The sequence below is a fragment of the Kogia breviceps genome, chromosome 12 (genome assembly GCF_026419965.1).
Source record: "Kogia breviceps isolate mKogBre1 chromosome 12, mKogBre1 haplotype 1, whole genome shotgun sequence".
Classification (NCBI taxonomy): Eukaryota; Metazoa; Chordata; class Mammalia; order Artiodactyla; family Physeteridae; genus Kogia; species Kogia breviceps.
This window is the reverse complement of record NC_081321.1, coordinates 9100550-9125590: the sequence shown is the minus strand read 5'-3', so window position 1 is coordinate 9125590 and position 25041 is coordinate 9100550. Positions and strand designations below refer to the sequence as shown.

Here is a 25041-nt window from a genome sequence, read left to right as displayed (position 1 = left end):
CCACAGCAGTGAGAGGCCCGCGTACCACACACACACACACACACACAAATGGAATCACTATGTCGCATGCCTGAAACGAATATATTGTAAGTCAATTATACTTCCATCTGAAAAAAAGAAAAAGAAATCGCATAGGGAGTGAGAGATTGCCAAGGGGATCTATAGCTCCAGGCAAAGGAGAGGAACAGGGGCTGGGTATGGGTTTTTGACACAGGCTGGGACTCAAGGAAGTGGAAGAATTATTACAGCAACTGGGAAGATGAACTCTTGCCTTCCCTTGCAGCCCCTCCTTTCACAGAAGGAGGCTCGTGTGGCTTGGAGGTTGCGGAGGGGTGACCTGGGGTGACCCAGAAAATGTCAGTCCTCACCGGGTCCCTCTCCCCACAGCTTCCATGCCCGTGGGAGGGATGCCTGGAGGAGAAATCGGCGGGGGTGGGGGGCAGGAAAGGCATCTGCGGAGGCAAAGCAAGATGAGAGGAGAGCTTAAAATATATGCTGACCACAGTCATTTTGTCTGATTCTTTCCTCAAACACCCCCTTTGGGAAAAGAAGCATCTAAAATGGACCACACAAGTGTTGACAGTAGAAGGAGCACAGTACCAGAAATCTGAGCCCAGTTGTATTAAGTCCTTCAGGCCCGAATTCCCTCCTCTGTCACATGAGGGCTGTGGTCACCAACTACGGAAGCTCTGTGACCTTCTCAAAGGCTAACGTTTTAGGCAGCGGAGTGTTCCTCTCTGAAGAGCCAGGGGAGTGGTGGTAATGAGGAGGTTGCAGAAATCGGGGTCAGGCACCCATCCTCTGCCACACAGACTCCTCTGCATACCTGGAAAACCTGAAGCCAAGGAGGCAAAGCATTATCTGCCCCGATGGAAGGGATGCCAGAAAATGACCACAGAATTTCCAAAGGCAGCTGGCTCTACCCTGGAGGCCGAGTTCCCAGATCCGGGATCTCAGCAATCGACACCTGAGAAGGATTTTTTCTGAAGCTGCCGCCTCCGGTTCTAAAGTAATCCCATGTTTCAGGTTGGGGCTGGAACAATGGCAAACCTGCAAACCCGGTGGCGACAGGAGGAAGTGGACAAGGAGGGAAAGGTTGGCGGGGTGCAGTTCGGTTCTCAGAGATGATGACACGTCTAGAAATCACGGGCGAAAACCCAGAATGCATGGGGAGGGGGTTTCACCGCTGCATTTCCGGGGCCAGACTGTACTCTTGGTTTTGGCAAACTTTGCCTGACAAAAGCCAACGTTCTCACCACATAAATACTCTTCGACATTAATAACAACAGCCTATGAGACCAATATCTGTAAAGATGCCAGGTTGCATATGCAGGTGAGCTGGAAATACCTTGGAGAGGTTCACAGAAACGAGACACAGGGCAATGAAGCTCTGGGAAAGGAGATGGAGCGTGCATTCTTTAAAAAAGGTGGGAGGGAGGGTGCAAACAGCTCACACGCTCAAGCCTTTTAAAATGGGACAGGTGTGCCTCAAGCCAGCTGAGTAGCTGCAGCCCTGCCTCATACGCTTCACACAAGAGCAGCTGTGGACCTACGCTGAGTCCCTGAGGGCCGATACCTGAGGTGTCACCGCCATCCAGTGGAACCAGGGGGGATGGCCGCTGTGGACGGCCTCAGCCTAAAGTGAGAGGCAGAGACGACACTCGGTCTATTTCTCAACTGACAGTGAAAGATGAGGGGAAGGTTGTTGAGCTTCATCTCATTATCACCCATTTACTTACAAGGAGATGCCGTTCTGGTTTCCAGCCATCGATCAAGGACCAGGCTGGGCTAAATCTGCACATTCTATTTCAGCCCAGGTGGAGGTGGAGACTTACAGGAGGGCTTTGAAACAGTCTTCTCCAGTAGCACAGCGATCCTCAGATTTCCCAAACCTCCAGTCCCTGAGATGTCCCTATTTTAACAAAAGCGTTTCATTTATGTCCAGAAGACAGAGACCTGAAGTCAGGTTAGCATAGGTGAGGGGACGGGGTGACAAGTACTATTTGAATAGGCAGCATTCTTCTGCCACTTGGAAAGAAAAAGAACTCAGTGAGGTGATGATTTACTTGTCCAAACTGTACTTCTTTATTTTTTAAATTTTTTAATGTTTCTGGCCATGCTCCATGGCACATGGGATCTTAATTACCCAACCAGGGATCGAACCCACGCTCCCTGCAGTGGAAGCGTGGAGGCTTAACCACGGGACTGCCAGGGAAGTCCCCAAGCTGTATTTCTTGGAGGAGAATCCAATCTCCAGTGATGGGTGCCATTTCCATGCCCTCTCCTGTTTGTTTGTTTGTTTTTGTTTTTTTTAATTAATTTATTTATTTTATTTATTTATTTATTTTTTGGTTGTGTTGGGTCGTTGTTGCTGTGCGCGGGCTTTCTCTAGTTGCGGTGAGCGGGGGTTACTCTTCCTTGCGGTGCACGGGCTTCTCACTGCAGTGAACTCTCTTGTTGTGGAGCACAGGCTTTAGTAGTTGTGGCACGTGGGCTCAGTAGCTGTGGCTTGTGGGCTCTAGAGCGCAGGCTCAGTAGTTGTGGCACACGGGCTTAGTTGCTCCACAGCATGTGGGATCTTCCCGGGCCAGGGCTCAAACCTGTGTCCCTTGCATTGGCGGGCAGATTCTTAACCACTGTGCCACCAGGGAAGCCCCCCCTCCTGGTTTTTTTTGGTTGTTTTTTTTGTTTGTTTGTTTGTTTTGCAGTACGCGGGCCTCTCACTGTCGTGGCCTCCCCCGTTGCGGAGCACAGGCTCCAGACGCACAGGCTCAGCGGCCATGGCTCACGGGCCCAGCCGCTCCGTGTCACATGGGAGCCTCCCGGACCGGAGCACGAACCTGTGTCCCCTGCATCGGCAGGCGGACTCCCAACCACTGCGCCACCGGGGAAGCCCCCCCACCGTCCTGTTTTTGAAGAGGCTTGAGGATGGCCATCATGGGGCTACAAAGGCCTGGCACCTTCTTTCCTTAATAAGAAAATCAAATCCAGAGTATTTTGCGGCTTTACCTCTCACTCAGTCCCCTTTGCTTGGTTGACAGGCCAGAGGCAGGGAAGGAAAGAAAAGAGGGAAGGAAATACATGTTTCTTGAGTATCCACACTGAGATAGATAATATTCATGAAATGATACTGTTTCCTCTTCACAACAAACCTCACTGGGTTATGGCCTCTTTGGGAAGACCTGAATAGTCTAGAAGGATCCAAATCATCATCTGTATTTCCCCTTTTCAATACAAAGCTGGGCTAATGTGAGTGTGAAGTCATATGGGAAACAATCAACTAAATCTCTGTGGAATGTCAATATCCCTAATTCGGCAAGTCATTAATTCCTCTCCAACCTCTCCCCAGAAAACTGGGTTTTCTCTGTGATGAGAAGCCAAGGCTCTTAGGCGTTAACTCCCGAACTCAGCTAAACTCTTGTAAAGGTCATTCACTTTCTGTGCATGGGGATTTCTTTTTCTCTTCTTCACCCAAAAGCGAGTTTCAGTTGCCCTGCCCCACAAAGCCGCTTCTGGGATTAAGCAAATGATCTTTGTTAGGTACCCTTGTCTTTTCCGAGAGGTATTATGAACCAATTCTGTCAAATTAGGGATCTGGATTTATCCCCTCCTACAATGAAACCTCGGATGAAACGAGACACTGCCTTTGAGGTCTCCTCTCTGTCTGACCCGGGCTGCCAAGCCCCATTCGGAAGTTGCCTCTCCTCTGTTTCCTGGAGCAAAACCCCAGCTCCGTGACCCTTCCCAGCTTCCCCCTCACCTTTGCTGCTCACCCCCAAAGCTGGGGAACACACACTCGTCGTAGACGTAAGGAGGAGGAGAGAAAGGTCAAGTCCACACCCAGTGGGACTGAACCTTGAACTTCGGCTCCCACGTGAAGACGAGAGCAAGCCTGTGACTCTCCCCGTGTCCGGCGTCCACCGCTCACACGGCCACAGCAACAGTCCAAGCGCTGCCACAACACCTTTATTGCATCTCCAGGGAAGAACGGTGAGCGACTTATTTTACAAGGAACACTCCCCCGTGAGCGGACAATACCCACTTCCAGAACGCAGGGGGTGAACACAGAGTACATCTGTTTACAGGGTCTGAGGGGTGAGGGGATGGGAGAAGAATTGGTGCTTAGAGCACTGAGCAGAACTTAGAACCCAGCGCACTCCTGGCACCGAGAAACTGGGCTTGTCCACGCTGGTGAGGGCCGGAGGGCGATCTCCCGGTGAAGTACACAGGGCAGGGGGTTGAGTCTGGGGGTGAATTGGCGCCGGGGACCCTGGTTAGGCAGCATCACAGAGGTTATAGCAAATTTCGGGTGGCTTTTAGCCTCTGCCATCCGGGCAGGAAGGGAGGTGTGGGTAAGTTGGATTCCAGTGTCGATGTGGGCGGGGTGATCTGAGAGACGGGCCTTTGCTGGTTTGCTCAGATTTGCAGCTCTGCTCTGAGCCAAGCGATTCTCACGGGATCAGCCCACAGCTGGAAAAGGTGGCTTCTGAGGCTGAATGCGCCAGTGTGTGGTCAGATGACCAGCGCCTGAGTCATGGGTAAAATGGCACGGATGGTTAGGGGCCGCCCTGAGTTGCCCGAGACTCCCACTCGAGAGAAGCAGCCTGACTATGGGACAAAGGGAACAAGTACAGTGCTCCTGAGAACTGGGGTCCCGTAGGCCCTCATTCACCCCAGCACAGAAGCAGCATGGCGGAAGGCTGCAGGGCGGCGAGGTCTTCCTGCGATGTTCTCTACGGCTTCCTGGGGAGGCTCAGGACTCAGCCCACATCCCATGAACTCCCCGCTGGCTCTGCTGACTTGCTGTGTTCATCCCACCCTTCGAGACGTGTTAACTGACATCTTTCCTTCCTTCATAGTCACTGTAAGGGCTACCCCGAGTCTGGGCCCGCGGGATGGAGAAATCCTTTGGGGAGCTCCGATTCTGGAAAGAAAACACTCATGTTGATCAACCACTCCACTTCCCTGCCACTTCCACAGGACTCTGCACTCCAGCCTGGGCAGGAGTCTAACTTCCCTTCCCTTCCTCTAAGCCCTCCCCTGCCCTGCACTCCAGCCCCCTGTCCTAGTCCCATGAGGCAGATTACAGGAAAGCAGACCCGCGATCCTCTCTAGGTGGCATCTAGGGGCCATCAGAACGGCAACATCATCTATTCCCAAAGGACAAATGCTCCTGGGGCGCTAACACTGCTGATGCAAAAGGAGGAAGAGCTCATTTACCTGCAGCTGGAAATGGGTGGAGTACGGGGCATAGAACGAGTCACCTGTCTCTTCAGTACCTGAAACAGACAGCGCGGGTTAGGTAAATGTCAGGGCTCCCTCCTTGACAGACCCCCCTGTGCTCACCCCAGCTGAGTCATTTATAAAGCATGATGCTTTATCCCTTTAATTCTCTGTCTCGCTGGTAGGTGGTCAGTTTCATGTGGGAGGAGACCGCGTCCTCAAGCCCAGGCACAGTCAGCCCCAAACTGGTTGAACAAATGGATAACTAGCCGCGCATAATCACCAGGGAAATGCTTTCCAAAACTTCTCCGGAGCCCTCCTCATCCTAGGACCACTCCAAAAGCACCTTTGACACCAGGCTTTTCAGACATCCATCTGGCTGGAGGTGTACCTAGAGAGAATCTCACTGAGGATTTACCCACTTCCTTACCTGCCCAACCAGGGGGTGGAAAATGTCATGATTTTCTTCGTGAAGGGATAGAACCTGTGAGTGATCGTTTTCTATGTATTTAGGGGAAATCAGAGGGATTTTTTTTTTTTTTTTTCGCCACACCACGCAGCATGCAGGATGTTAGTTCCCCGATCAGGGATGGAAGCCATACTCCCTGCAGTGGAAGTACCGAGTCGTAACCACTGGACCACCAGGGAAGTCCAAATTCAGAGGGATTTAAACTCAGGAACAGACAAGTAAACACATACGCTCATCATGAATACGATTTAGGGAATTCCCTGGCCGTCCAGTGGTTAGCACTGGGCGCTTTCACTGTCAGGGCCTGGGTTCGATCCCTGGGGAACTAAGATCCCACATGCCGCAGGGCATGGCTAAATAAATAAATAAACACAATGTAAAGCAATCCATTTATTTCCCACCAAATTTACCTGTTCAGTTTACTCAATAAATACCCAGACACCTTCGGTCTGTAAGATATTGTGAGGAATAGAAGGATTAATCAGAATGATCCCTGCCCTGAGGGTGTCGCTGGAGAGTCCGGAATATATGACAGCTATACAAACGACTATGCAGTGAGACAGACTCTGATAAGATCATCTCAAAGGTCTAGAGTTAGGCGGGTGGAGCAAAGACTGAGGGAGACTGGGAAATAGGGACTCTGCAAAAGGGCAAGCATAAGGAGGGACACGTCAGGCAGAGGACACAGGCTCTTTGAGCCCAGACCCGCAGGCAGGAAACTGCAGGGACTTGGTTTGTTTGAACTGAGAGCACAGCTTCAGGGGTGGTGGGTTCGGGCTGTGGAAAGCCTCACCGAGGATTCGGGAAATGCAGTGGATGCTGGGGCGCCAGTGAGGCATGTGGGCAGGAAGGGGTGGTGGCCAGAGAAGTATTTTAGGGAGGGGAAGCTGGCAATGGCCAATGGAGTGAAGGGAAAGAAGTTTTAAAGGAAGGAAGACCAGGGACTTCCCTGGTGGTCCAGTGGGTAAGACTCTAAGCTCCCAATGCAGGGGGCCCGGGTTCCATCCCTGGTCAGGGAACTAGATCCCACATGCCGCAACTAAAGATCCCACGTGCCGCAACTAAGACCCTGCACAGCCTAAATAAATTAATTAATTAATAATAAGGGAAGGAAGACTAGTTAGGGACCAATAACACAGAGTCCAAGCGTGAGGTGACAGAATGAGAGTGTCCATTGGGAATGCACAGGAGGGGGTGGGGGGGTAACATATCCCCTCCGGCCCTCCCCCTCCCTTCACTCTTCCCAGTGCACAGGAGATGGACCAGGGCTGCAGAGAGAAACACTGGCAAGCTTTGCACTGAAGGCTTCAAGAGTAAAGAAATGTACTAGCTGGAGCTACGAACCTGGCCTTGGAGGTCCCTCACTCCTGTCCCATACCCACTCCCCTCCCCTGATTAGGCCCAGAGGCCGATGTAAACCCAAGAGATCAACGCATAGCGGCGTATGAGCAAAAGCTGTTTCTGGCTATCAGTGCAGCCTGGCTGCTCAGGACTCCAGACAAGAGCAAAATTCCCTCCTGTGGGCCACAGATGGGCAATAAAATGTATCTCTTCAGGCTACATCGAAATCCTCAGTAAATTTATGGAGATTCCCACTGGTTCATGATAAAAGAACTTTCTCCCCACTCTGTGCTCTGCGGTCACTGCATGGCTGGGTTTTGTGCACTCAAATCTACAACGGCTCCACATTTCTGGAAGGATTGCCTAGTTGACATTTATAAAGAACACTATCTCACCCACTTGTCTCTGGGAATTTATCTAATCATTCTTTTTCCATTCCTTTGCTCCATCTTGTTTTGATTCAGAGAAATCTACATGGTATTGGGTAGAACATACTAAGATAAAGACCACCAAGGCCAGCTTCTAGTTCTACTTGTCTCTAACTAGCTGGACGATTTTTCCTTTTTTTAATTTTTATTCATTTATTTGTTTATTTTTTGGCTTCGTTGCTGCGCGCAGGCTTTCTCTAGTTGCAGCGAGTGGGGGCTCCTCTTCACTGCGGTGTGCGGACTTATTGCGGTGGCTTCTCTCGTTGCGGAGCACGGGCTCTAGGTGCACGGGCTTCAGGTATTATGGCACACGGGCTCTAGAGCGCAGGCTCAGTGGTTGTGACACACGGGCTTAGTTGCTCCGCGGCACGTGGGATCTTCCTGGACCAGGGCTCAAACCCATGTCCCCTGCATCTGCAGGCGGATTCTTAACCACTGTGCCACCAGGGAGGTCCCTCTAGCTGGGTGATTTTAAGTAAGATCTGAGCCTTGGGTTCCTATCAGCTCTATTGGGAGTATGACCTGATAATCTTGCATGTTCCTTACAGTAATAATATCTTAGGATTCTCCCCCATTTTCCCACAAGGGATTCTCTACCCAGCCAGGCTCCGTACCTTGAGTGATTCCCTCTTGAGAATAAGCTATGTTCTCCACGCCATAGCTCTGCTTCATGAGCTGAGGTTTACAGAAAGCATCCTCCACAGGGTAATCCATGGGGTTCCGTTGCTTTGTGAGCAGCTGAAGCTCAGGTGCAATATAAGCCAGCAGGAAGACCCAGCCATTGGCCACCAACGCTGAACTGAGGATGGTGTCATCCCACTGGGGGCCAGGAGTAGGAACAAAGAGCAGCGTGACCCACGCCACCCAGATGGCAATGGAGAGGAGCACAGTGAGGTAGATGTGGGCCCCGTGTCTCTTCCAGCCAGTGAAGGATCCCCGAAAGGTGAAAGAGGCCGTGAAGAAGGTCAGCGTCATCAGGAAGAAGACGTAGATGAGCAGCATGACGAAGTCCTCGTTGCGCCGAGGAGGAGAAAGCTCAGAGAAGATGTTGACGTTGGTCCTGTTCATGGTGAGGACCACATACTCGATGGCAATGACATCCTGCACCAGGCTGAAGCCCAGGGCCAGGCCCAGCATCGCCAGCATGGAGAGGGGCTGCCTCCCTTGGACCAGCTTCGTCAGGTTGAAGGCGTGAACCAGGAGGCAGGAGAAGCAGAGGGCAAAGAGGATGCCGAAGAGGAAGAAGCGTGTGGGCCCCGTGCTGCCGTCAAGGCGGATGATGAAGGCAAAGGGGAGGCCGAAGATCCCCAGCACACCCAGGAGAAAGAGGAACTGGGTGGGAAGCACTTTGCGCCTGTTGGAGTCCTGCGCCTTGCAGATGAAGACCAGGAGGGCGATCATGAAGGCCACCGAGGTCACAGCGCCCACCGCAGCCAAGGCCTCTAAGACGATGCCCCAGGCTGCCTGCTTATCACAGAGCCTGTGGTACCTGGGGTCCAGGCCCGAACGGCAACCATCAGGGACAACTGTGGACATTCTTATCCTGCAAGAAAGCAAAGTTGCAGGTGGGGGTGAATCTCCCCACAGACTCAGGCACAGAGGACCAAAAACGATTCAGAAACTATTTTGTATATTTAGCCAGGGTTTTGCCCCTGAGCTTACAAGGCTAGATCAAGCTACTAGCTGTTCTCCACCTCTCGTGGCAAATTCTAAAGGCGGATGAAGGGAAGAAACAATATCATACCTTCCTCCCTGCAATTTAACTATATTAATATTTACCCTGGGGCTTCCCTGGCGGCGCAGTGGTTGAGAGTCCGCCTGCCGACGCAGGGGACGCGGGTTCGTGCCCCTGTCCGGGAGGATCCCACGTGCCGCGGAGCGGCTGGGCCCGTGAGCCATGGCCGCTGCGCCTGAGCGTCTGGAGCCTGTGCTCCGCGACCGGAGAGGCCACAACGGTGAGAGGCCCGCGTACCGCAAAAAAACAAACAAACAAACAAAAAACAAACAAAAAAAGAAAAATATTTACCCTGAAGCCAGAGGGCTGATGAGGTGTTTCAGAGTCACATCTCAAAAAATACGTCACAAATAACTTGCCAGGGTTCCTGATATGTTTGGCTAGTGTTTCCTTAGGAATTGGTGAGAACATGGAAATATGTAACCATAAAGTTAACACTTTGGGACTTGCCTGGCAGTCCAGTGGTTAGCACTCAGTGCTCTCACTGGTAGGGTCCAGGATGGCTCCCTGGTCAGACGACTAAGATCCCATAAGCAGGGCAGTGTGGCCCCAAAATTTAAAAAGTAGACACTTGAAACATAATTTGTCAGTCTCCAGTTTTTTTCCACCTTGGGCCCAGCCTCAGATATTCTTTGTAAGCACCCCATTCTCTCACGGACAAGAGGAGTTATCTGAACTGTAGATTTCTCTGCGGAAGGCCAGCCTTCCCCTCCCAGCCACTGGGTCCTCTTCTTCAGCTCTGCCGTCACATATTATTTTCCCTTCTTACTTAAGGTTGATAAGGATGGCTCTGCTAATCCAGAAAAGCAGCGGAAGGGGTCTTCCCTGTCATAGCGTTGGCTACGCGTTGCGGCTTGTTGGATCTTAGTCTCCCAGCTAGGGATCGAACCCATGCCCTCGGCAATGAAAGTGTGGAGTCCTAACCACTGGACCGCCAGGGAATTCCCCACAGTGAGCTCTTAATTAGCTACCTGTAAGGAGGGATGGCCTGGATGACACAAAAACAGTGGGTGACCCAACAAAAAATATTACCAATAACTAATGCTCATTTTTACTACGAACCAGAAACCCTTCTAATCACTTCTCATATGTATATTTCTTAGTTTAATTTGATAGCAATCCTATAAGGTCAAAATGATTATCCCTATTTGACAGATGAGGAAACTGAGGCCGGGAGAGATCAAGCTACTTGCCCAACATCACACAGCCAGGAAATGACAGACGCAGGATCTGAATCCAGGTTACCTGGCTCTAGGTGAGGATCCCTGGTCTTTAACTACTATAGGTGCTACCTCTCCAGGGAGTTCTAATTGGCCTTAGAATGCTATCTGAGATATTCCCTCCCCCTTCTTTCCCTCATCAGATGCCCCGTAAACCAGCTACTTGTAATCCTAATTCTATTCTCTTAGTTCAGCCCCAGGAAGGATAGGCGCTCTCAGGTGATAGATGATCCACAAAGCAGGTAATCTACTCACCCACTCAGGGATAATCAGAAATCGACTTGAGGTAGAGCAGCTTACTTCCTATACATCTGTCCTTAATCTCCCAGATCTGCTGCCTTTTTTCCTTCCACAACCTCCATGTCAATTTTAGACCCGGCTGATTTCCCAAACCTCATGAAATCGAATTCCTAGGGATTCAGGGCCCACGTGGGAAGATGAGTTGGGAAATGGGAAGGGAAAGGAGTTTGTATATTTCCTCAAAATGGATGATTCTCAAATTCCAAAGTCAGTGTCAGATAAGATGTTGAAATTCAGGACCTCTGTGGTTTTAACAGCTTGTCAACAAAACTATAATTTTTTTCTGAATTATATTACTGTTTATAAGTTTCTATGGCACGATTCTTTTTGATTTGTTGTATACTATTTATTCATGCAATCTTTTTTTTTTTTTTTTTTTGCTCTAGTTTTTCTTTTTCTGATAGGATTGCTCTCACTCAACAGAGAAATCTTTTGAATTGACAGGAAGACAAATATTGGGAGGGCAGGGAGCGGGGGCAGAGTTAAAAGAAGGGAAGGCTCATTGAGACCCCCTCCTTAGAAAAGCAAAAGTGAAAGCTCTTGGCCTCTCCTAGTGCCAAATTGGGAGAAAATGTGCATAAAGAAATCAGCAAGAAGAAGACAGCTAGGATTGAGAAGCAGGAAAAAGCAAAAAATATCCAGAGTCCTGCCTCTTTCCTTATAGCAGAAAAAACAGCTCAGAATTTCTGCACCACATACCCATAAATGCTTATAAACAAGGTTTCTCGGGCCCTTCACAGCACTGTAGCGGTGCTGTGATCAAACCCAAGATGAAAACGAACACCCTCCCCTCCCCTTCCATCCTGTCTCTTCAAAACCAAATCACAAAATATGACACAAATGAACTTATCCATGAAACAGAAACAGACTCACAGACATAAAGAACAGATTTGTGGGTGCCAAGGGGGAGGGGGTGGGGGAGGGATGGATTGGGAGTTTGGGTTAGCTGATGTAAACTATTATATGTAAAATGGATAAACAAGGCCCTACTGCATAACACAGGGAACTATAGTCAATATCCTGTAATAAATCACAATGGAAAAGAATTTTTTTTTTTAAAGATCAAGGACTTCCCTGGTGGCACCATGGTTAAGAATCTGCCTGCCAATGCAGGGGACATGGGTTCGATCCCTGGTCCGGGAAGATCCCACATGCCGCGGAGCGACTAAGCCTGTGCATCACAACTACTGAGCCTGCGCTCTAGAGCCCACAAGCCACAACTACTGAAACCTGTGCGCCTAGAGCCCGTGGTCCACAACAAGAGAAGCCTATGCACTGCAACGAAGACCCAACGCAGTCAAAAATAAATAAATTTATTTTTTTTTAAAAAAAGATCAGGGCTTCCCTGGTGGCGCAGTGGTTGAGAGTCTGCCTGCCGATGCAGGGGACATGGGCTCGTGCCCCCGTCCGAGAGGATTCCACACGCCGAGGAGCGGCTGGGCCCGTGAGCCATGGCCGCTGAGACTGCGCGTCCGGAGCTAGTGCTCCGCAACGGGAGTGGCCACAGCAGTGAGAGGCCCGCGTATTGCCAAAAAAAAAAAAAAAAAAAACCCACCACCAACAACAAAAAAGATCAAATCACAAGACGGAGCACAGCGAGGTGGGACACATAATGAGCAATTGCTGGCTGACCTTGCAGAGCAAACAAGCATCCTCCTCCAGGTAGACAGAATTCAAACACCTGCTTCCCTTAAAGATGCAAAATATGGACTTCCCTGGTGGTCCAGTGGGTAAGACTCCACTCTCCCAATGCAGGGGTCCCGGGTTCAATCCCTGGTCAAGGAACTAGATCCCACATGCCACAACTAAGAGCCCACATGCAGCAACTAAGAGTTCCCATGCCGCCAACAAAGATCCCACGTGCTGCAACTAAGACCCAGCTCAGCCAAAATAAATAAATAAATTTAAAAATAATAATAATAAATAAATAAAGTTGCAAAATCATCTCTTCAGTTCAGTGAGATAGTTGTGTCCCAGCATTGTTTTATTCATATAGCCATTAAGAAAAAATTATATGTATATAATTTTATATATGCCATATAACACATACATACATATATGAATGACTGTTATGTAGATACAAGAATTTTATATGTGTGGTGTGTTCGAATAAAATAAATAACTTAAATAATTGATGGCTTAAATCCATCTTCCATACTTTGTAATGAAGTTTGCCTCTCCAAGCTTAACTTTTTTTTTTTTTTGGCCACGCTGGGTGGCACGCAGGATCTTAGTTCCCCGACCAGGGATCGAACCCGTGTACCCTGGAGGGGAAACGTGAAGTCTTAACCACTGGACCTCCAAGGAAGTCCCTGCAAGCTTCACTTTGCGATAGAGCCATTCATTCAACCAGCACCACTATGTGTCAATCATGTCAATCACTCTTCTAGACGCTCAACGGTAAAGGGGAAAGCAGACATCAGACATGATCCTTGCTGTAGTAGAAGAAATAGACAGATAGATGTAATCTGCCACCACTGTCACGACCTTCCTGTGGCCTTCCCTGGCCAGGGGTCTGTCACCTGCCGTCCACTCCAGGAAAATGACACCCTGGTCATCCCGACCGCATGCAGAGAACAGAGCAAAGAGTGGGTTACGTTCCACCTCCCGAGGGCAGAATGAGAGCCAGGAAGGAAAAAGAAAGGCAAATGCACTTCAGATACAGGCAACCCCTGAAAATACAAGGCCCCCCAGAGTCCGATACACTTTGCCCTGGGTGGAACCAGGCAGGGAGGGGGGGACACACCCCCTTGTCTCTGCTGAGGATGCGGAAGAGGAAGAGCTGGGTCTAATCCAAGGGCAGCGGCACAGGGCAAGGGACCAGGCTCCAGCATTCTCTGCATTCCCCACCTCCCCACCTCACTCCCTCTCAGATTAATCATAAGGGCAGTGTCCAGCCAGAAAGGTATTTCTCTCGCCTCCCTGCCCTGCCCTGCCCAGGAAACTGCTGCTTCCTCAGCCCTCAGGGCAGAGCTGTTTGTTGACAGGTAGCTGTTAGCATAATTACCTGATAATTATAAAGGGCTCTGAACGTGATGACTGTCAGTCTTGAGAGACTGATGAGGTTTTCACCTAAAGGAAGTTTCTGGGGCTGCACAGAGGGATGCTAGGGCAGAGACTTCCTGCTCCCAACTTGGACCTCTAGGCCCCTCCCATCTGTGCAGCTGTGCAGGAAGGGTTTGTGTCTTGGGGCCTCCTGGTGCACACAGACCAGGGTCCGACACTGTAAGCACAGAAGGTAAGGGGTCCCTGGAGAAAGAGAACCAGGCATGGCTTTCTTGACATAAGAGAAGCCATTTTTGGCCTAAGTTGTTTTGTGATCTAAGCCTGGTCACAGTGCTTGCCCATGAACAGGTCTCAGAAATTAATGGGTTTTTTTTTAAAGATTTTTGATGTGGACCATTTTTTAAAAGTCTTTATTGAATTTGTTACAATATGGCTTGTTTTATGGCCAGGAGGCATGTGGGATCTTAGCTCCCCGACCAGGTATCAAACCCGCACCCACTGCATGGGAAGATGAAGTCTTAACCACTGGACCGCCAGGGAAGTCCCAGCAATTAATGATCTTAAGGGAACAAAAGAATGCAGAAATAAGCGACCGTGATGGGGCAAGAGAAGTACCAACAGCAAAGATCATAGATCAGTTGTAAAGTCTCCTAGTTCTGCTCAAAGATTAGCCTGAAGCGCTCAACCAGCAGATCAGCTGGAGTCTAAGGGGTGATGGGGTTTGACCCTCATGACTTCAGTCAACAAAAGCGTGGACTCTGTCGACGCCCAAGCCCCTTCATGAATATGCATATGGACCCTTAGCTTAAAACTTCCCCAATTTTGCCATTTGGGAAAGATCCCGGTGTTCTCCTTACTTGCTACAAGTAATAATAAATCCTTCCTTCTCCTGATCTTTGGCAGTGTTGTGTCTTTTGACTCAACACTCACCAAGAAGTGAATCCAGTTTTCCAAGTAACACCACAAGCAATTGACAGTGGGTATGTAAAGGAGAAGAACTCCACTTCCCCCAATTTCCCCTCCACCTCCCACCCCCAATCACGCAAGGGAGGTGGAGAAACAGTCCCTGAATTACCTTTAAAATGCTTTTTTTAAACTAAAAATAGAACTACCATATGACCCAGCAATCCCACTCCTGGGCATATACCCTCAGAAAACCATCATTCAAAAAGAGTCATGTACCACAATGTTCATTGCAGCTCTACTTACAATAGCCAGGACATGGAAGCAACCTAAGTGCCCATCGACAGATGAATGGATAAAGAAGATGTGGCACATATATACAATGGAATATTACTCAGCCATAAAAAGAAACAAAATTGAGTTATTTGTAGTGAGGTGGATGGACCTAGAGTCTGTCATAGAGAGTGAAGTAAGTCAGAAAGAGAAAAACAAATACCATATGCTAACACATATATACGGAATCAAAAAAAAAAAAAAAGGTTATATCCTAGGGGCAGGACAGGAATAAAGACGGAGATGTAGAGAATGGACTTGAGGACACAGGGAGGGGGAAGGGTAAGCTGGGACGAAGTGAGAGAGTGGCATGGACATATATACACTACCACATGTAGAATAGATAGCTAGTGGGTAGCAGCCGCATAGCACAGGGAGATCAGCTCAGTTCTTTGTGACCACCTAGAGATGTGGGATAGGGAGGGTGGGAGGGAGGGAGACGCAAGAGGGAGGAGATATGGGAACATATGTATATGTATAGCTGATTCACTTTGTTATAAAGCAGAAACTATATAGCTGATTCACCTTGTTATAAAGCAGAAACTAACACACCATTGTAAAGCAATTATACTCCAATAAAGATGTTTAAAAAAGAATAAATTTTACCAAGATAAAGATTAAAAAAATAAAACATGAAAAAAAAGATGTTAAAAAAACCACTTTTTTAAACGTTTGTTTTTATTATAGAAAATTTCAAGCATACTCAAAAATAAAGAGAATAGTATAATGAAGGTCCATCATTTGGTTTCAAAACTTACCACTATTTGCCCAATTTTCCTTCATCTACCCCATCCCACTCACTAGATCATTTTTAATCTAGTGAGAAATCCCAGACATCATTCTATGCATAAATGCTTCAGTATGTACCTCTAACAGATAAAACCCTTTTTAACTTAACCCCACTGTAAAAATTAACGATGACCCCTTTAATATCAAATATCCAGTTAGGGTTCATAGTTCTCAATTCTCTCAAACGTCTTTTTTTAAAGACTTCTGAGTAAGTAATTTTTTATCTGAGTGACTATTTTTTTTGGAATTATCCTTCCTAATTCACCTCTCAGCCCTCCTCCATCCTTTCCCCAGCATGACAGCGATTTCGCAACGGGTCTGAAGTGTCCGAAGCACTTTGAATTTTGTCAGAGAGAAATCAAACTCACCAAACACACTAACAAGCAGGTCTGCACTAGGAAGGCGCTGGGTCCCATAGGGAATGGCCCAGATGAGCCCCCAGGAAGGTGGCTGGGGACGAAGGACAGGGTTCTGAGAAGCTGAGGTCTTCTAGCAAGCAGGGTTTGAGGAAGAAAAGGGAAGCAATCAGCATTTAGGATTAGAAACTGCCAGGAGCTAAAGCAACAGCCTCAGAGAAGAACCTAAGGGCTGGAGCAGGAGGAGATGAAATGAAACTGGTGGTCATATGGACATCGTATGACCAGAGTCATAACCAGAGTCAAGGGCAGACAGACGTGTGGGAATTCCCTGGCGGTCCAGTGCTTAGGACTCTGCGCCATCCCTGCCGTGGCCCGGGTTCAATACCTGGTCGAGGAGCCAAGATCCCACGAGCTGCGAGGCACAGCAAAGACAAAAAAGGGCAGAGAGACCTAGGGTCCAACCAAGAAGGGACTTGCTCCCACAAAGACCAGACGGGGGCAGCCCTGGCCGCGGCTGGGCTCCTGTCTAAGTGACCCCAGGTGTCTCCTGGTAGCGCGGACCCTGAACAAGCAGAGCCCCTAAGCTGAGGGGTTGACTGGGATCCAGCCGTTCACTCCCACTCAGCTCCCTGATTGGCTAAAGCCTGCACTCTGGAGGGAGATGGTGAGGTTTCAGCGTGTGCAGCCTCTGGCCTGAGACACGAGAAAGGACTCGGAGTCACGAGGGTGAGACCCTCTTCACTTACTACAGCAACTACTGAGCCAACTACCGCCGTCCAAGAATCCACCAACACCCACAACCAAGACCCTGATATCCCTCGGCGCCGCCTTAAGCCCTTTTCAGGTGAGCCAAGGCATGACAAGAAAGGTTAAAAGAACAAAAACGAAGGATGGAGGAAAGGGAGAGGGAAAGGAGAAAGAAGAACCAGCAGCCGGGGCTGAGGGGGAGGGGAGGACAGGGAAGGAGGGAGTCGCTGCGCTCAATTCCCAGCCCTGTGACTCCGCCCCTTTAGGAAAGAGGGGGTTTCAGCGGCCTCTGTGTGCGGACACCGTCTCCTGGAACCTCCATCCTCTCCGAAGCGGGGCTGGGTGCTGAACCAGGGGGTCTGAGCCCATGTCCCGTTCCTCTTTTCATCCCTCTGGGGACCTCCTTGTAGACAATTTCCAAATCACTTTCTCCCTCCCCCTCATCCTCCTTCCTGCCCCATTTCCTGTCATGAAAAGAGTATGTGCCGCAAACTCCTCACCAAACCCCAGACCAGGGCTGGAGGTGAGGTTGAAGGGTCTGAGTACGGGCTGGGCTCAAGACGCAGGGTGAACGCTCACCTGCCAGACTGAGCCACAGGGGTGCTAGAGCAGGACCGGCCCTAGACTGGCCTTGACACACAGCATTGACAGCGATGCAGGGACAAATGCCACCATGTGAAGGGTCTCTCAGCTTCTCCTTTGCAGCCTCTGAGACTCCTCTTTCCCCAGAGAGGTGGGGAGGCGTCTGGAGTTACTTACATCCAGACCTGGGAGGTTGCCTAGCTGACTGCATGCGGCCCACCCCGGATTATCTGAGCAGGAATTACCCGCGACCCTGAATCTTGCCCGGAGTTGATCTTCTGTCCCTCCTTATGAGATCTATCTCCTTCTGTCATCTAAAAAGAAGAAGACGATACATGTATAACTGAGTCACTTTGCTGTACACCTGAAACTAACACAACATTGGAAATCAACTATATCCAATAAAAAAATATTTTTAATAAAAATAAATGAAAAGAAGAGGATGATACTGACCTCTTAGGACAACTGCCTGGGGAATGATATCAAATAACTCAAGTGTTTGTTAAAGCTGGGCCTTCACACCATCCCAAGCCAGGCAAATTGGCAATTTTCTAGCATTTTAATTTTCTCTCTATTCTTGGAATTGCCACATTCAATCAGTAGTAATAACAATAGTCACAATATAAGTATGATTAAAACTAATGACAACTACTGTCACATACTGAGTCCTCTTATGAGCCAGGCTCGATGTTGAGTGTTTATATGTTTTTCTATGTGTGTTCACTCATTTACATGCTTTTACATCTATTTTCTTATTTAATATTCCTACAACCCATTGTATAGGTGATAAGACTGACTCTTAGAGAGATGACGTTACACATCCAGTGTGATTAGTTAGGAAGGATATCCCTTTATGAATAGTCTTAATTAGAATTTAATCTTTTGTTTCATCTCTAAATCACTATTATGCTCTCTGAAGCTTTTCTCCCTGACTCCAGCTTCACTCTATTTTTTTTTTTTTTTTGAAATTGAAATATAGCTGATTTACAATGCTGTGTTAGGTCCTGGTGTACAGCAAAGTGATTCAGTTATACATGTGTAGATATTCTTTTTCATATTCTTTTCCATTATGGTTTATCACAGGATATTGAATATAGTTCCCTGTGCTCTACAGTAGGACCTTGTTGTTTATCCATTCTCTGTATAATAGTTTGCATCTGCTCACCCCAAACTCCCAATCCATCCCTCCCTCACACCCCTCCCCTTGGCAACCACAAGTCTGTTCAAGCCTCTCTCTATTTAAACCACATCCAAGAAGTCTCCAAAATAAGCAATCCTGCATTTGGTCAATCTCCCTTCATTTGCTGTGTTAAGTGTACAAATCATGCAGACCCGCAGACAGAAAGTGTGGCCGCTGCCCCTAGGAGCACCAACAGGGTCACACTGACATACAAATAAGGGCTGCAGAGGGTGCAGGGAAGGCTGAGCGCACACGGAAAACAGTGACCCACTCTACCTAAAGTGGTAATAAAAAAAAAAAAAAAAAAAAAACGGCTTTAGGGAGGAGACCAGGGGGAGATGAGGCCTGAAAGATGGGCAGGGAGTGGTGGGAGATTTTTAAGAAGGTAGAACCAATTGGAGCTTAGAAATACAGGCTCGTGGGGAGAGATACCCAGTTTAACTCTGTTAAATCTAAGATGAATTGGAGGGACTTCCCTGGCAGTTCAGTGGTTAAGACTCCACGCTTCCCCCACAGCGGGCACGGGTTCGATCCCTGGTTGGGGAACTAAGATCTTTTTTTTAATTGGAGTCTAGTTGATTTACAATGTTGGGTTCGTTTCAGGTGTACAGCTAAGTGATTCAGTTATACAGATACATATATTCATTCTTTTCTAGATTCTCTTCTCATACAGGTTATCACAGAGTATTGAGTAGAGTTCCCTGTGCTATACAGTAGGTCCTTGATGGTTATCTATCTCATATATAGTGGGGGGGTGTGTGCTCATGCCAGATTATGCCCTCTTTTTACAGTGGAGGAAACAGAGGAACAGAGACATTAAATAACTTGCCCAAGATCACCAGGCTCTTAGAAGCCAGGCTCCTGGGAGTTCCCTGGTGGCCCAGGGGTTAGGACTCGGCACTTTCACCGCCATGGCCCTGGTCAGGGAACTGAGATCCCGCAAGCCCAGTGGCACAGCCAAAAAAAATTTTAAATAAAAAATAAATAAAAGCCAGGCTCCACGACACCAGATTGTGCTGACCTTGCATGCTTGAACATGTGAGTCTGAGGCTCAGGAGAGGTTTGGGCTATGAGCACAGATCTGGGGGTCACGGGCTCATAGCAGGTATTGGAAGGCTTTGGAGGTGACCAGATCACACAGGGAGCATGCACGGCAGCTAGAGAGCCAAGGACAGAACCCCGGGACACCGTCTCATGGAAGCAGGAGTCAGCAAAGGTTGTTCAAAAGAAATTGCCATGGTTAGTACAAGAAATAAGCCAGGCTGGTTTCCTAGAAGTCAAGGAGCAGTTTCCCAAAGAGTGATTGACGATGTTAAATGCTACAAGGGCAGCAAAGAAGAGAAGGCGTGGGAATGAATCTTCGGGCTTAGCAATTTAAAAGCATATCAAAAGAAAAATAACTAAATAATTAAAAGCATATCAGCTCCTTTTTGTCTGTTATAACAGATTCAGCCTCAATGTGAGCTTCAAGGCTTTTCTCCATCTGGTCCTCCCACCCACTTTTTCCTGGTTTCCTAACTCCCCTCCCCACATCTGTGCAAGGTAAGCAAAACTTCCAAGAGCATTTTCTCTCTGGAAGGAAACTGGAGCTCATCTAAGACCCTCTCTTACAAAGTCCCTCTTTGCCTCATCACATGCATTATTCTCCTTGCCAGAAAGACCCTTCTCCTAGTCACAATTCATGTACCATGTTTCTTAGAAACTTGACCCAAAACTTACCTCTACCTTGAGGGATTTTTAATTATTAGTCCCATCTCATTCTACATTTGTAGATCTCTTCATAGTTTTTACAATTAAGTATTTCTCGGGGCTCAAGTTTTTCCATATATATGTCATATATTATACATTAATAGCAGTGCTAACTCGCCTACCAGATAACAAGCTTCTTAAGGAAATAGAGCAAGTCTTCTGTTTGTTGGTATCTCCCTATGTGCTCTGCACAGTGGTTGTTGAGCAAATGTTTTGGACTAAAACTGAGCGTGAATATAACTCAAAGCAAGTTATTCATTAGCAAGTGTGAGTAATGGGGAGGAAGAATTTGGAGCTGAACATGTGCTGATGCTAATCCTTATATTTTTATCTAGGCTGAGCTCTAAGACGAGGGTGGAGTCCCACAGAAATTTCTCTGCCCTAGGTGAAGGATTAGCTGTAAATGGGAAGTGTCTACAGGGAAATCTCCAGGATCCCCTCTTCTGGGTAAGCCATCTGGATTCTGATGACATAAAAGTGATGCATCGTGGCAACAACTTATGAATAACATCTGAATAACATCACTGAATTGAATTTCTATGTAGTAACTGGGAGAAAATAAATCATCATTCCACCACAGGCAGATCTAAACAAGTATAACAACAGTGTTCATCCCAATTTATTCATTTTTGGAGGTATTACCATCTTCCTCTGTTCTAAACAATGCATGTGAACTTTAGATAAATTACTGAAATATGAAATAAAATACTGGAAATCCCCTCTTTTAAATTAAGATTTTGAGTGAAACTACTAAATCTCTTAGGCCCAGAATTGTAAGATATGAAATTTCCAGGAAATAGGTGGATAAAGTGAAGGCCTCTACTGGTATACCACTTCAAAGCTCTCAAAGACACCTTCTTTCAAGTATTTTATTTCAACATATGAAGGTAACATATTTATGTTCCCAAGCTAAACTTATCTCTCCTTACAAGCCTTTATTTCTAACCCCTGAGAATGGTACTACCATACACTCAGTGTACCTAAAAAATACAATATAGACTATCTAATGTGGGGGAAGATTGAGAGAGCAGACCACATGGCCAAAAATTAGATGACAATAGCAAGCAACTATTATTACAATAAATGTAAATGGTAATTTTTTATTTTGAAAAGACTAAATTAAACCATATTATACCTATAAGAACCTCACCTAAAACAACGAGATTCAGAAACGCTGAAAGCAAAAGAAAGGAAAAAATGAAAATAAGTGCAGAAAAAAGCAGCAATAGCAGATATGTTTATTTAGCAAGTATTATGTATCAGGTACAAAGTTAAATAATAGCTTGCTCAAGGTAAGAAAATTAAGTAAGAGTTGAGTTGTTAGTATCACACAAAGTTTAGTCAAGACAAAAAGCTATTATATTGACCTAAAAGCTTTTTTTAATAATAATTAAGAATACTCCATATTGAAGATACAACCATCATAAACTTTTTATGCACTGAATAATATAGCACCAAAATACCTAAAACAAAAGCTACCAGAAATACAAGGAGAAATCAAAAGAAATACTATAGTTACAGAGACTTTAATACTTCTTTATCAGTCTTCAGCAGATGAAATAGAAAAAGCAAATAGTAATATGGTACATTTTTATAAATGTTCTATGGATCCTTTGATATGCCCTATCTTCATATTTTATTAGATCTCTACTATTAATCATGTAATTCAGATCCTCTATATCTGTGATCAGCAAACATTTTTTGTAAAGGACCAGATAATAAGGAACTTAGAAAATGGCTTTGCAGGCCATTCGTTTGCAGCTGAGAGCAGTCATAGATGATACATAGACAATGAGCATAACTGAGTTCCAATAAAACTTTATTTACAAAAACAGACTGTGGGAAGTGTTTAGTCAGGAATGTAGTTTACCAGCCCTCTCCATATGATTTCTTTTATTGAAGTGGTCATGGAATGTTTACAAAAACAGCATACTCTAGACCACACCCAAAAAAATAGTCTGAAATAAGAAATGTACAGGAATGTACATAATGCACAGAAATGTATATAATCTGACCACAGGCAATAAAAACAGGAATATAAGTAGGAGCAAAAACACCAAACTACTCAGAAAATTTGAGACTCCTCAAGCAAAATTATTATTCGATTCACTGTTTTTAAAGGCCCTATCATACCAACACATCATTTCCTGCCCATTTCCTCAGCTCAGTCTGTGGATTTTTAAATAGCAGTGCACCTGAAGACCAACCCCCAGAACGAGAATAAAATCACAGTCAGAACTCTTCTTCACGCCCTCTTACCTTCAATTCCCACTAAGGAGCGGAATACAAAGAAGCAGACTCCAATGAGGACGCCCAAAGAGACCCACACAAATAGAGAAGGGCTAGAATCTCAGCCCTGGGAAGGAGCTGGGGGCCTTTCCAAGACCCCTTAGGAGGAACTCAAGGCCCAGCCCAGGCCTCCTCACAGCTACATGGCCTGCAGAGCTGGGATGAGAGATCAGGCTTCCTGACTCAAGGCTAAGAGCACTTCCCAGGAATGTTAGCTCGTCCTGAGTTCTGATCACTCCCATCTGCCCTTGGAGCACCCGCCTACCTCTCCACACCCCAGAGGAGCCTCTTTCCTGGGTGACACCTCTGCGGAACCTCCTTCCCCACCCCACCCCCCCGCCCGCATTTCTTCCCTCTCCTAGGAGAAGCCAGCATACAGACCGGAGGGCGGAGTTCTGACGCCCCCATCCTCACCCCTCCCCAGGCCCCTTGTATCTGAAGTGGCTCAAGTATTCCCCTTCAGGAATGAGCCCACAGGCCTGGCTGATTCAACCAAACCCTTCAACAGGTGTGGCGTTTACAAAACCCTCAGAGGCAAAAATCAGTCTGGAAGGAAGTCAGGAATGGAAAGTCCTTCAAATTCCTTGAACCTGAGCTGCTTCCCCTTCCTCCCTCCATGGATGTGTAAGGGACCATCTTGTACAGTTTGGGCCCATTCCCGAGTCCCATCTGGTTGGTGCCCGAAAGTGGGCTATTACTGGACGTTCAAATGGACATTCAGCCCAGGGATCCAGAGCAACTCAAGGGACAGCAGAGGAGGGAATGCTGCAGAGCTGAGGGCCACACTCACGTCAAGAGAAGGGACGGCTTCTAGAATCTACTTCCCAAAATTCCGAAGGGCACACTTGTCGTGGAAGGACAAAATAAATGGACACTTCACAGCACCTGGGGAAAGTAGCCGTGGGCGCCCTCTCCTTCCTGCCCACCCACGCAATGCCCTGCCATTTCTCTAAGATCTTTCTCCTTCTTTTCTCTTCCCCTGGACTGACCCTCGAACTGCTCACCTGCCTGGCCAGGATTCCACCTGCTCAGTTTCTTCAATGTGTCTGAGCAGAAACTATTTATGCAGATTATCTTTTTCTCTCGGCCGCTTAGCCTGGGAAGCCCGGGATGGGGGTGTGGGGTCTGAATTGAATTGAACTACAGGAATTCCTTTCTTGGGATTGTTTTTTGCTCCGAGCCAGCTGCAGTCCATTACCAGGGTTTCTTTCCTCTTGTATCCCCCCCGCTCCTAGCTCCGCTCTCCCCCCATCCCCGCGCGTCCCCCGCGGAGGATTTCAATCCCGAGGCGGGGCGCGCCCTGTGCTCAGCGCGCCTCACTTACCGTGGTGCCTTGGCTTTGGCGAGGGAACTTGGCGCCGCTTCGCGCGCACAGAGGCAGCTCCGGAGCCCCTCGGTGCTAGCGGAGCCCGCGGGCAGCAGTCCCGCGCTCCCAGCGCGGAGCAGTTATAAAGGCGGCTGTCGCCGGAGGAAGGAGGGAGAGAAGGAGTGAGCGGAGGCACGAGGGGCGGGGGAGGGTCCGGGTGGGGTGGGGCAGAGGACACGCCTATTCCAGTTCCACGGCACCGCGCGCTGTTATGAAAATAAAGTCCCCGTGCCAGGGAATGAGCCAAAAGCCGCCTGACGTCAGCGGCACAGCCACCCTTGAAATAGGTGGTGGTGGTGATGGGAGGGGCCACCCAAGGCACCCAACCCGCCCCACCCGGCGCATCAGCAGCTCAGGACGTCCCAGGGCGGGGGGGGGGGGGGGGGGGGAGGAACTGCTCGGTATCCGTTCTGCCAGCCGTCACCTCCAGGAGGGAGCCACACCTGCCCTTGCTCCGGGCACTGCTGTGCGCCCAGGACAAGGGCTAGACAGCTAGCAGTGCCTGAGTGATTCCTGGGTCCTGGGGCCCCTGGGAAGCTAGGCCCGGGACAGGGGGAGCTGGCCACCCTCTCGGACCTCCTCAGCCAAGGCCGTTGAAGCCAAGGAAAGCCTCCTTCTTGGGCCCAGAGTCAGCTCTGCAATGCCGCCGCCGGTCAGAGCTGTCCCCAGACCCCAGACGGCACCGTGAAGGCTGCCCCGGTGCGGAGAGATGGGGAGATGTTTCCCTCTCTACTTTCCTACCTCTCTTAAAAGCCTTGACGATGCAGATGGAGGAGAATGTGGATGTCAGATAAAATTATGAAATAAAGGAATTTGCCTTTGGTGTCTGGTTCCCCCGCCCTCGGCTGCCCACTCCTTGGCCGTGATGTGATCAAGCCAGTCCCGCTGAAACCTGTCTTTATTGACTTGTCAAACAATCCCTGAGTCGCTGCCTCCTGGGTGCTGGCCTCAGGCAAGGCTCTACCCCACGCTGCCTGGCAGGAGGGCACTGTGTGCTTTTAAGGTTCTGTTTAGCTAGCACA

General features: G+C 48.2%; 1 protein-coding gene across 1 annotated transcript; it reads right to left on the bottom strand.

The window, feature by feature from the left end:
• Nucleotides 1-3950: 3950 nt before the first annotated feature.
• Nucleotides 3951-24275, bottom strand: GPRC5A (G protein-coupled receptor class C group 5 member A). The gene is made up of 4 exons (XM_059082662.2): nt 23978-24275; nt 8076-9004; nt 5221-5279; nt 3951-4924 (listed from the first exon to the last, which is right to left on the bottom strand). Exons 2-4 carry the CDS (start codon nt 8995-8997, stop codon nt 4832-4834), a joined length of 1074 nt encoding a protein of 357 aa, XP_058938645.1. The 5' UTR covers nt 8998-9004; nt 23978-24275; the 3' UTR covers nt 3951-4831.
• Nucleotides 24276-25041: the final 766 nt, after the last annotated feature.